The 14,045-nt window shown below is 36.7% G+C and overlaps 1 protein-coding gene across 1 annotated transcript in view; it reads right to left on the reverse strand.

Annotated features, from left to right (window-relative positions):
* KHDRBS2 (KH RNA binding domain containing, signal transduction associated 2) overlaps nt 1-14,045 on the reverse strand; it is a gene marked incomplete at its 5' end in the record, with an annotated part of 242,716 nt that overhangs the window by 16,430 nt on the left and 212,241 nt on the right. The window contains one exon of the mRNA XM_042821016.1: nt 2,302-2,360. Coding sequence (XP_042676950.1) covers nt 2,302-2,360 — 59 coding nt within the window. The remainder of the gene's footprint in view (nt 1-2,301; nt 2,361-14,045) is intronic.

Genomic DNA, 14,045 nt, shown 5'->3' on the forward strand with positions numbered 1-14,045 from the left:
ATGATTTCTGTGGGATGCTGATACGTGAAAGGGTGGTTGATTTTATACAGTCTGATGGGTATAGAAGCCTCACAATGAATTGCAACACAAATCCTGAAACAGAACTAGAGAACTGAGACGTACTAGGGAGTTTGGGTAATAAAAGAAAGCTATATAAGGCTGAGAAGAGGGGACACCAGAATGCTTGTTTGTTGAGTGGGAGGCAGTGGTAAGAAAAACATACAGAGAGAACACCAGAATTTGTTCGGAGAGAACAAGCAGCAGAAAGAACCTTCAGAATTCAGAAAATGAGAAAGTTAAGTGTAAATTCTATAGCTGCATATATTTTGGATTACCTCCTCAGATAAAGAGTTGTAACTCTAGGTTGCAGAAAGTTCACATTCAGGTTTCCACAGCACGGAGTTAACAAATTCATTAATCTGTTAAAGTGATGCAGCAGAAGCACAAATACTCACATGTAAATCTGTTTCTGATTTTACAAAGTAGAAAAACTGCAATTTGAAATATTATTCTGCTTTTACTATGTTTACTGTAGATTACTGGTAAAACTATTCCAGAATGGTGTATCTGAACGCCAGCTCAGAATGTAGTTTACACAAAAGTGTACATTCACAGTTATCAACAATATAATTTGAAACAAATCTAGCAAAGTAAAGCCAGACATTTTGAGTTTGTTTCAGCTGTATAATGGAAAAAAAAAACAAAAAACAAAAAAAAAAAACTTCATTCAGAGCATAAATTTAGTCATGATCTGACTTCCTGAACACTTTGTAAGCCTTAGCTAATTAGTTCTCACTAAACACCTGCTGGGAAAACAAGTGATATTCTTCTAGTTTTACAAATGAGGGATTGGAGGAAGAATGACATTACTTTAAATGGCTTGCCCAAACATACAGACAATTAGTGTGGAGAAGCCTAGCTAAAAATGTAGCAGTGGGAAATTCCTACTTCTGAGCTCAGATTGGGCTTTTCTGCACTGTCCAAAACCTTAGCAATGCATCTAGGAGGGGGGATGATGTACAGGGAATCCAGAAAAGGCTGGAAAGATATTTCACTGTAAGTACTAGAGTATATATAAGTTGCTAATAAAACAAAGGGTAACTGAAGCACAAATGTACGGATAAGTTATTATTATTACTTGTTTAGCACTGGAAATGTGCTTGACTGCACACTGTGTAATGCAAATCTATTACAAATACTGATTATACAAAAAAAAAAGAGCTATTTCTGATTATGCATTGCAATCATTTTGACAGTATCTCAGGAATGTCTTATGATTGCTGTACAAGTACAAAGGAAACTGCGACTTTATATTATGGTGAAATTTATTCCACAGCTGCACGAATAAAATTATTTTTTCAAGCAGCAAACCTTATGTAACCTCTTAATGTAATGTCTACTTGCAGTGCTATTTCTAGCATCTCTCATTTTCATAATGCTCTGGAAGTCACTATGTAAACTTACAGTACTTTATTAGTAACGGTAAATCAAGCATGATAGTTACGTTGAATGCTCCAGGGTCAGTCTCTAAGATGACAACAGTCAGTAGTGCTCTCTTATTTCAGTGAAAATGCCACACAATTCACTGTGTCATCTGATGTTAAAAGGTGCTGAAATCAATTTGATTGTAAAAGGCAGAATAGATTATTGTTAGTCATCAAAACACACCATTAATGTAAGAAAACCGATCTAGAAAATGGGCACATTGGAGTGATATTATCTTTTTGTGTCATGCCTTCTGTCCCTTTGGAAAAGGCATATGGCAGTTCAGACAGATTTAGTAGGTAGAGGTGTGAAGACCACAATGCTCCCTCTGTCACTGCTGCCTCATGCAGCCCAAGGATACGACCCCGCCTCTTGGTGCAGGGAGGGCTAACATGGGGGTACAGAACCCTCTCCTTCCCCTTTGAGAATGTCTACATTTCAAAATCTTGCAAAAATTGCTGGTTGAAGTGATGCACGTGACAGTAATAGGTACACAGGATTACTGGCACATCAAGTGGACGGAAACCTAACTCTGAAATATATTCAGGCATTGAGAAGAAACTTCACTGTTGCTGCTTAAGCTGATCTATGACTGCGATTAATTTGCTTTGTAATTTTGATCAAAAGAAATCTGTCCAATTTTCTGGTCCTACTTCAGTAAGTCAAAACTCACTTTAATATCACACAAATCCATTTAGATTTGGCCTTCGTAGAATCAGAGAGAGAAAGAGAAGTATGTGGAAGAAATCTCTGAGTTGCCAGTGACAGATTTTTCTTTGGATTTCACACTTTTGCTAAAGACAGAAGAGACCTTACCGTAGCTGTCATAAGCCTCTTCACTTGTTCCGTGACCGTAGTCATAATATTCAGGCACACTGTAACAGATACAGACAGCCACATTACTATTGTCATGGGTAACCAAACCCAAACAGAGTGTAGAAAATGAAAAGTATTTTAATACATGGTAGCCCTGCTACTTTCAGGAATAATAACAGCTTTAAAAAATGCAAAGAGAAAGGTATTAGTGACAGTAGTGGCTATAACAGATGACAACACATTTCTTATCTGTTAAGCAGAAAACATAATTGTCTCTAAATATGTAAATCTAGGAGATATGACAAACAGTGTCAGAAATTCTATTTGCAAAAATAAGGTCTGAAAAATGTCTACCCACTTTATTATTTGCAACTGTTATACTGCCAGAAAAGATGTAAATCTCATTTATCTGTTTTTCCAAACATATATGAAGTATCAAATTCAGCATAGTTTGTTTTTTTTCCCCAAAACAGACTAAATTGTGTTATATGGAACCTGTAAACTACTTATCTTTACTGAGAGCACTGACAGTTTTTCAGTTTTTCTCCTGAAGAAGAAAGTGTGTTTCTATTGGCTGGCAAGAAAAGCCTGATTCTCAACAGCCGTCTTCCTTATGCAGTCAATCACACCCATGCAAAGTTTTACACAATACTAATATAAAACACATTGAGAGGTTCAAGGAGTACAAAATCAGACTCAAAGTAGCTTGGCTGTTATTATAATTTATTCTTTGCATTCAATATTTGGTACCTGCCACCAAATTCATGAACAGAATACATCTGCTTTTTGGCTGTTGGGCAGACCACAAAAGGAATCAGTCTCTGATCAGAAAACCTGCAATGTTCATGATATGATATTGTATTTTTTGTTTCTGCAGGGAGCCAAACAGAAATACGGTGCACTTGCATAAATATCTCAGACACAATATCTCCCTTGCCCCATTGGCCACCCCTTTTCTGATGGAACCCAGGACACCATTGGCCTTCCATGCTGCAAGTGCACATTGCTGCTCATGTTAAGTTTTTCATTAACCAGTATCCCTAAGTCTTTCTCACCAGGGCTACTCTGAAGCAGTTCTTCATTCTGTTTATATACATATCTGGGATTACCTCAACCCAAGTCCAAAACCTTGCAAAGGAAGAATACATCTTTTATTTCTTGAACACACCTCGCATTCTGTAGCATTTTTTGCAATCATTCTAGTAGCAAGTTAGAAAAAATGTACAGGACAACCAAGTGTGAACCAGCACTAGTGGTGTCAGAGATAAATCTCATCATATCCACAGAACTCATAGTATTAGGTCTAAGAAAATGCTTGAAATTTTCAGAATAGACAGATGACATGCCACCTAGCTCTGGTAGAAAGCAGCATGAAAAATCTCATGTAATACAATTTAAGCAATGGAATTTTGGAATGCTGTAGGCTTTTCTATGTAGAGAAGGGTGTTGGAATAGCAAACAGCATTACTGGAGAAGAAACCCAGAACACTCATCTTCTGTTAGTAGATATTACTAGTTCTTCCTGATATATTTTACAAAACAAAGTGACTGCATCCAAAGGTCAGCTCTCAAATGAATGCATTTTGGATCCAGTCCTGCAGCAGCAGACCTGTTTTCATTGGTCACTGAGCAGGGCCTACAGTGTTTACCATCACCGTAACTTTTTGCTGGATGTTATACGTGCTAGAGTAGGTAAAATTTCTTTGTTACATTATGGTTTTTGTATTTATTTTTATTTTTATTTTTTAATTAAAGAATTCTGAATCATACAAACAAGAAGAACGTGAGATAAAATCCCACACAGTGATCATTTGGAACTTAAATATATTAAATACAAACCATTAAAGTAAGAAACAAGCTGTATTGAAACTGTAGAAAGGAAGTGACTGGAGTGATCTATTGTGTACTGCATTTTTGATGTTTATGAACACAATCCTTAACATATTTATGAAAACACATAACTCATAGCACAATGTCTAAGTTCTCCAACTTTATGTCCTTACATAATACTTTCCATGGAATGAAGCCAAAATGGTGTGTCAAATTCCTTGCAAACTCATACTAAGATAGTTTTGTACAATAAATAAATGAGACAAATCTATTCCTTAGTAAGAAATATCTGATTTCAAGTCACATTTTGTGAGCCAGACTCCTTATTCATTAGTCTGCTTTATTTTAAAGCTTTCTGAATATTAACTATAATCTATTACATGCATTTATTTGTAAACATTTTCCCCTGTATTTTTTTATTAAAAATGAACAATGAATGTTTATAAAAAGTAGATGATAGAATGTGCTTCTCCATATGTAAGGTTTTTTTCTTGATTATTAGCATACAGATAAACATAATCATTTACATTATGCTCAGTTATGGAAGGAAACAATCAGCAAATGAATTCAGCATAAATAAACTTGTTTATATAATTTTAACATTCTCAGACTGTTCCTGGAAACTGTGATCATCATGAATTCTAGAAACCTCAGGTTCTCTTGGCAGTGCTAATTAGAAACAAGATATCATTATCTGTCATTAGCATTCATTACTTTCAAGCAACATGAAGCGTAATTTACTTAAGTACAAGCACCCACCTGAAAGTCGGATGCAATAGATTTTATAAACCAAAAACAATCAACTCATAACAACTTCACAGTTTTTATTCCTAAAGTTTTAAAGCATTGCACTGTACTTTAACACTGGAACTCTGAAACATGGACCACTTGATATGTCAAAACAGACTTTAGTAACCTTCTGTATGTACCAATTATTGAAGTGTTGATAAAATGAGACTAAGAAACTCTTTCACTTCCTCAGATAAATGCATGAGGTCTTGGTCTCTTACTGTCTATTACCCCCCTCTGTCTCTATATCATTTCTGTTAAGAAAACTGCAGTGTTTACAACATTAAATTCTGGTAACTGCTACAATTAGATTCTTACTTCCTATGCTAACAGGATCCTATCTAAAACTATTGTGTTTTGTTTTTTTTTTTTTTCATATGAGATTGCAATTGCAATACTTATCCCTCATACACAAGAGAGGCAGTCAGCAGGACTTACTACACAGTTGCCCATGGAAAAAGAATTGTTTACACAAAGCAGTACGCCACTTCTTGGAAGACAGGTGAGAAAGAATTCATATGAACTGCAATATTTGCAACTTTTTAAAAATAGTATTTCATAATATTTTGTAGCAGAAAAGTGTGGATAAATAAGTCATATTTCTAGGGATCTGGGACTTACTGGAACAGTTCTGTATAATTAAGCATTAAATATATAGGAAAGATAAGAAATATTTAGAATAAAGGAATTTCTTACAGGATTGGGCCTTAAATCATATGGTACTTTACAAAGTAGATCTTTGGAACTAATGGATTAATTTGGTGAACAATTTAGTGTATAAAATCTCCTGTTTTCTGAAAGCTAAATTTTGATAGTGTTTGTATTTTTAACAGAGAAGAATGCATTTATTACAATACTCCCAGGCTTATTTGGTTGCTCACCATATACCTGAAGTCACCTAAGTCTCATTTACTTCCAGTGTTTTCCTATTTGAGTTCATATTACTGCAGCCCTCCATTAAAAAATAAAGAATTAATCCAGAAGAGTTATAAAGGATAAGGGCATGGAGCCTTCCAGAATGCAAGATGACTGGGTTCCAAACTTTTTGTCAAGTTTGAAACAGAAACTAATCCACCTTTTATTTGCCACAACCACACAGACACATGAGGATTTCTATTCAAACAGAATCACAGAATAAAGGTTAGAAAGACCACTAAGATCATCTAGTCCAACTATCAATCCATCACCACCATGCCCACCAACCATGTCTCTCAGTGCTGCACCTACATGGTTCTTGAACATCTGTAGGGACAGTCACTACACCACTTTCCTGAGCAGCCTGTTCCTATACTACCCTTCCTAAGAAGAAATGTAACATCCAACCTGAACCTCCCTGAGTACAACTTTCAGTCATTACCTCTCATCCTATCACTGTTACTTGGGAGAAGAGGCTGACTCCCACCTGACTATAATCTCCTTTCAGAGAGCTGTAGAGACCAATAAGGTCTTCCCTGAGCATCCCTTTTTCCAGACTAAACAATCCCAGTTCCCTCACTTACTCCTCGTAAGTCTTGTGCTTTAGATCCTTCACAGCTTTGTTGTCATTCTTTGGACATGCTTCCAAGTCTTTCTTGTAGTCAGGAAATGCAGCACTGAAGGTGTGGCCTCATCAGTGCTGAGTACAGAGGTATGGTCACCTCCCTGGTCTTGCTGACTGCACTATGTCTGATACAAGCCAGAATGCCGTTGGCTATCTTGGTCATCTGGGCATGCTGCTGGTTCATGATCAGCTGTCAAGTAACACCTCAAGATCCTTTTTCTCTGTGCAGCTTTCTGGCCACACTGCTCCAACCCCTGATACAGGGAATTGTTGTGACCAAAGTGTAGGACCTGCCACTTGGTTGTGTTAAAACTCACACAATAGGCCTCAGTCAATTAATTCAGCCTATCCAGACCCCTCTATAGGGCCTTCCGATCCTCAGGCAGATTGACACTTCCTTCCAACATGGTGCCATCTGCAAACTTACTGAGGGTGCACTCAATCTCTGTGTCCAGATCATCAATAGAGATATAAAAGAGGGCCAACCCTAATACTGATAGGTGAGGAACACCACTCGTGACCAGTCACCAGGTAGATTTAATTCCGTTCACCACCACACTCTGGGCCCAGTCCTCCAGGCAGATTTTACCCAGTACAGAGTACACCTATCCAAGCCTTGGGTTGCCAGCTTCTGCAGAATACTGTGGGAAACACAGTCAAAAGCTTCACTAACATCTAGGTAGATTACATCCATGGACTTTCCCTTGTCTAGGGTATAGGTGGGTCAGCAGGTCATAGAAAGAGATGAAGATGGTCAAACATTCCTCCCACGTGCCTTAGTATAGCTTCCAGGAGGATCTGTTCTATGATCTTCCCTGGCACAGAGGTGACATGGACAGGTGAGTAGTTCCCAGTTCCCATTCATCCTTTTTACCCTTCTTAAAAATGGATTTGATGTTGCTTTTTTTTTTTTCCAGTCACCAGTTACTGCTGAGTACTTCCAAATGTAACATAAAACATCTGTAGACACACTATTTGCAAAGGGAATTATATGGAATTTTAGGAATCTTATCCAGTTTTAGAGGAAAAACTTTACTTTAGAGCAACTAAATTTCCATTTTGCTCATTGAATCAAGTAAATGAGAAGTGGCATTTGAAAACAGTTTCTGATGATAAATGCCGTAAGTGGATTGCTGTGAAGATACATAAAATGTCATATTCTAGGCTTCTTGGCTTGATTTATTTCAAGAAGTTGGAAATAAAATACAGGGAGATCTTTATTTATGAACAGGTGGATATAATCACAAAGCCAAAATGAAATATGACAAAGTATAAATACTTTGCATTCCGCTTAAAAACTAAGAGAACACAAGTGGTAAAAAAAAAACAATAAAGAATATCACATTTTACAAAGAACCAATGTAACAACTCTACCTTATTGCCATTTGAATTATATTTATGAATCTCTACACTGTATAGGAATACTTAGATAGACAGGGAGAAATGATTAAATATCCAAACAAGATTTATGCATGTAATGCTGAATAAATTATTCACAGTCCTGCCTAAACATCGCTTTTAAAATAAGGACAAAAATGTTTGTATTAGCTGTGGATATTTTTCTCCAGTACTAGTCGGAAGGAACTTTTTACAATGTTGGTTGTCAAAAAAAGTGCAACTGATTGATTGAATACATTTATATGATCACTGATTTAAGCATTTATTAAAAATTATTCTATCTTCAAAGAAGATAATTGACATCTCTCCACATTTTTCTTCTGACAACTACCATAACACAAAGCTGACAACTAAAACTCCTCAGTAAGATATTAGAAAATGGCAAATGCAAATATCACGGTGAATTTCTCAAGCAGCTGTAAGCTTTTGTCTTAAGACTTTTCCATATTTACTTCAATTACTTTGATAGTCAACGAAACAGCCAAAGATCTTACTTTTATCCTGAACCTGTCGATCTTCCATAGTTTGATGGAAACCCTTCAAGAGCATTATAGCTGGGGATTCCGTTGGGGGGAACATAGATATTTGGAAACTACAGGCACAGAACACTGAACTACACTGCATCTGCAAGGGATAGGTACATAAACAACAGTGACATTGGAAAGAGATGACCAATCTGAAGGCTACTGCTATCCATTCCTCACATTCAGAGCAGAAGGTTGTAAGACCTTCACCCCTGAAGAACCTTGGAAGATTTATTTACTCTTACATGCCTACACAAGTCAGAGAAGACTCTCAAAACAGGTTTAGTGGTGTGTTTTGTACTAACTATTGTGGCATTGTGGTAAGGAGTCAGCTGCAATGTTTGGCTACAAGTAGCTCCTTAGGTAGTTTATACCTCACACGTGTAGGCCAGATCGTTAATAGTGACAAAATTAATATCTCTTCATTCTTGTGATACATTTGCATCTTACATTTTTCTCCCCTAACAAATCTTGCATCTTTGCAACAAAAGTAAGGAAACAGGTTTAATGCAGAAAGTTCGTCCAGTGCTGCACTGGACTGCATTAAGAGATGTATCATAGTCTTTGGTTTATGTACATTTGTATATCTTGATGAAAATGCTCCTGTGAAAATTTAAGATCTGATATCTTCATTATTAAGATATCCTGAAGGAATTATAGAATCATAGAATTTTTTGAGTTAGAAGGGACATTTGAAGGTCATCTAATCCAACTCCCTTGCAATGAACAGGGACACCTACAGCTAGACCAGGTTGCTCAGACTCCTGACAGACTGACTTTGCATGTCTCCAAGGACGGCGCTTCCATCACCTCTCTGGGCAACCTGTTCCAGTGCCTCATCACATTTACTGTAAAAAGCTTTTTCCTTATATCCAGTCTAAATCTCCCCTCTTCTAGTTTGCAAATATTTCCCCATGTCCTGTCACAACAGACCCTGCTAAAGCATCTGTCCCCTTCCAGTTTGTAGCCCCCTTTTTAAATTGAAAGGCCATTATCAGGCCTTTATATTACTTACTACAATTAAAAACAGGATGCAAAACACATGGAAGTCAGTATCCTATGAATAAATTATGTATTTAGTGTTTGAAACATCAGATTTACCTTATTGTCCATAAAAGTATTTCTATCAGTGGTACAAGCCAAGCAAATCAACCTGGAGTTTGAAAATTGGGTACTTTTTTTATAGTTAACAAAACATCTTCCTGATCCAATTAGATTAGCCTGTGTTTTTATCTTGAAATCTAGAGATGACCTCAGAATGTCACCTAGATCACTTCATCTGCCTCTAAGCAGACATTTATTTATATAATTTACTGAAATTTGTCTAATCTGGTTTTAACAGGTACATTGAGGGATATTCCCAAGAACTGTTTTACTATTATTTTTTCTCCCTAATGTTTATCCTGAATTGTTACTACATTTTTTGCTGAATCAAAAACTAGCTGAGAGCTTGATAGGATCCATGAAATAACTTGTGTGCCAAGCATAATTATGTATGGCTGGTTTCAGAATTTCACTTGTCTGAAAGTGTTATTTTGCCTGCAGCACAGTACTTGTGAAGAAGAGATCTTTGGAATTAGATATACATATGAAGCCTTGATATCTTGTGGTCAAGCAACAGTAAACAGGATGATTTAGAGCTCAGGTCAATACACTCTGCAGATGTAAATAATTCCTGAAGATTTAGCTGGATAAAATATTCTTTGCTTTACTTCCTAAATCATTTTGCAGCATGATGAGCTCTGACTCTGACTCTGAGCATGTCTCAGAGTGAAATGACTGCATCTTAAGCCACATAAGTGACAAGGGCTGAACTGTGGTCCATGTTATATATCTGCCTATCATATCAAGGAATATCAGATCCCTACTAGCAACCCACAGTGCAGAAAAGGGAACTATAAATATAAGCTGTATAGTAGATTGCATAAATTTAATAATATAAACAAGAATAGCCAGGAAAGTAAAGTTTCTTTTCAAAGTCAATAACTTGTGGTATATTCAGCCATGGAGGCTGAATGCGCTCTTGAAATTTTCAGTAAGTCTATGTCATTATAAGAATGAGAATCAGAATTGCAGAGCCTGCTACAGGTTGAACTGGTAGGTAATTGCTATGAATATACAGTCACTGAGATGCTGCTTTATTGGTATGTTGATTGCAACTATCTGCCATAGCTAAACAGACTTGGCAGGACCTATGTCCTAAAACATTTTTTTTCATTTTATTTTTGTTATTAGCATTGAGAAACAGAAGTCCACATGACAGCGCTGTTATAGGGATCAACCACAGATAACTGTATCTTTTGAATTAGATAAAATTCAGTTAAATGAAAGCTATGCTTGCAAATCTGAAATTACATGATGCATACTTTTCCCTTCTTCTTCTTCAATCCTTTAGGATAAATTTGTATTGGAATTTATCTAACAATGTGTATAAGTCTTCAGATCAAGTAAAAAAAAATTAGAATTGATTTCAGACATAATAACAACATTTTAAGACTTAAGTCTGTAAGTCATAAACTTCAGAAGCGGCATTTCTACATCATTTTCTTTTTTGTCCTTTTTGCTTAGCATCTGAGTTTGCATTGTGCAGTTGACAGGATAAAACCAAGTCATAGCCCCAGAATGATTTGTATGCCAGCATGGAATACGTGTCTAGAGGATTGCTGCCTATATTGTTATATTAACAGTAAATATTTTGCGAAGAATTGTTTCAATGCCTTAAAACTGGGGTGCTATCATCAGTGAGGCTGGATCCAGGAAGGTAAGAGAAGCGCCCCTTCTATATGTCATCTTGCAGCATACAACACAGATGAAGATAAGTTATGAAAATTCCCATGTAACACTGGGGTTGGTTTGTAAGTCAGCAATGGTTTGCACTGTTTCCATCTGTCTTTCAACACTGAATTACTTATTCTACTTATGTTACAGGTTTTCTGATTTTCTCTTTTTTTTTTGCTTGGGATGGAAGTCACAGACACTTCTTTCTTTATAAAATAGTCACACAGCAACTCATTTTATACCAGAACTATAATTTTAAACAAAAACCAGACAGAACAAAAATCAGAAAAGCAAGCCAACCAGCCAGACCAGGAAGCCTTAGCCAATATCCAAACTACTTGGTCATTAAAAAAAAATGACCTGATGTCTAAGTGTTCAAGCCAGACTATGTGGAAAAGGGAAATTATATCAAATTCAAATTCTAAGCTTCAGAGGACAAGTGTTAATTCCTTTCTTTTCCCTTACAGGCACCACTGTTTACACTTCATATAATGGACAGATTATGTACATGTTAAATAAAATATTAAATAAAATATACTCTTTTTGGTTCATCTTTTGACTGGCCAGTCAGTTCCAGACTTCCCCTCTACCTCTTTTAGCTGTGAGACATGGTACATATGAAACAAAACTGATGATGCTGATAGAGACACAAAGGTCACTGGAGATGTGTTATCAGAAGGTGGCTCTGATTCACAAGCAACTGATTCACTTCTGCAAAATCATTCTGGTCTTGGCTGAGGAATTTGGCCACAATTTGCACACAGAACGGTCTGATGCCCTATCAGACTTTAACCAAAAAGTTAGATCTTGAAGATCTCACAAAACATTTGATCAATTTTTCCTGGTGATCTATTGTTCTCAACCTGTGGATCATGGATAATGGTATTGGCTCAACAGACTTGTAAGTTCCTGTTTAGAAAATCAAAAATGCACTGTATTTTGAAAATTGACAGAATACTCTTAACATCTTCTGTGCTACAGTTCACTTGGAAAGTAATACTTTTCCCATTCTGGATTTATCATTTTAAGTTTTCTTTTATGAGTTTGCCTTTAGCCCTATAAAAATTGTATTTCTCTCTTTCAATCAGTTTTTCTGTGAGAAAGGAAAAGGACTGTTGCCATTATATGTTCCAACATGTTTGAAGATAAGTAGTCATTGAAGATATCAGTGTGCTATGTTGCTACTAAGAATGAAAAGGTGAGGAAGCAGCATATCTTTAGAAGCCTGCAGAAGAACATTTATCTTAGCAATGAATAGTGGGCAGGTGATGGTCAAAGTCAAGCCATCCCATTGGTGACAACTGAGTCTAGCTAAAACCTGTTCAGTAAGAGTACATACCAGAACTCTGTTGGACAGACAGAACGTACTCTTTACAAGTTTCCAAGTATCAAGCAAGAGGAAGGGCAAATTCAGTTGGACATTATCCAGTTGCTGAGGCGCTGTTATTTGAGAACAGCAGGCTAATTCTTTCCCTTACCTATAATCTGCTCCTCACTATTGACACAGGTTAACAGCCAAAACAGGGATGGTCATCATATTCAGAGATTTTACATCTGATTAGTATGTCTAAGTTTCATACTTCTAACTAAAATTGTTATACTAGAAGTTCAGAAGCTTGGTATATATGGTAAGGTCTTATCACTGAAATCCATCTCAAACTGAATGGAAAGGAAGGGCAAGAGATGTTCTAATGCTAACTAACTCAAACTGCTATAAAAATGTTCCCTATGGAAAGTTTATTAAAGCTGATGTCCTCTCCCACCCACCGAAATGATTGTTTCCATGTTCATTTGGTGTCAGATAACACTTTCATTCCAATTACCTTTAAATCTGTATCTTTGCATCAATATAAATACAGTTTTAAAAGTAGCAAGGCTTCTAAATGCTCTTGCTAAACCTCTAGTCTTTTATGGAATTTTAAATAATAATTATAGACACATTTGGGAAGCCATTATGGGACAGGAAGATGAGGAGGAAAAAAAGGTGGCTTTAGATATACAGTGTCTGTTAGTTAAAACAAGACATTCCTCATGCAATGTATGCCATAGAAATAACTGTATTTCTTATGATCTGTATTTCTTTTCAAGGGACAGGTGATACCATAGCTATGATCCTACTTTTTTCTTCAAGTTGCTTCTGTGTCCATTTCAATGGTGTCTTGAGGTATGTTTTAGCTCACTCAGCCATACAGACTTATTGTAGGTTTCACTCCAGTCTGATATCAACATTCCATCATGGTCTCTTTCACAATGACCTCATACCCCTATTATCAGTCTAAAAATCAGAGAACTGTTATGGAGGACAGAATTCTCTGTCTGGAAGAGTGTCAGCGGTAGAGTTCATTAGAGAAGAGTCTATACAAAATTTATTGCTGGGCCTGCAACTTTATCTCTGACATTCAGTACAGATCACCATATACAAAAGAACTATACAAAAGAACAGTGCTTATGCCGACTTGCATATAGATGGTCTGGGTGCTGAGTGTTTTTGGTGCTCCTGCTACATGATTCTATTTAATAGCACAGTGGTGTACGCCGACGTCATGATCATTTTCTCTGCTTTTGGCAAAACCTAGTTTATAAAAAGTCTAAATCATGCCTCTTGAGCAATGAAGGACCAAGGGCCCTCAGAAGAAGTATATGTGCGGGCAGAGAAAATACGAAGTAGACATGAGGCACAGGTTGCGGTCATGGCAGTAGCAGGCTATCCAAACAGTATTTTCACACAGTGCATTGAGAGCATAGGGAAAAAGTTACCATTCACTCTGCTCTAAATCACCCAGAATTCAGTGTTCATTTCTTCTCAGTGATACATTCTTTAGTTTGAAGTGTCAACGAGAGTAAGCTTTGGTCAATGCGCTTGGTGAGGCTGATAGTCAGAGCAG

Source organism: Centrocercus urophasianus, unplaced genomic scaffold (genome assembly GCF_019232065.1).
Source record: "Centrocercus urophasianus isolate 14NV4802_14NV808 unplaced genomic scaffold, USGS_Curo_1.0 seq_10, whole genome shotgun sequence".
NCBI lineage: Eukaryota > Metazoa > Chordata > Aves > Galliformes > Phasianidae > Centrocercus > Centrocercus urophasianus.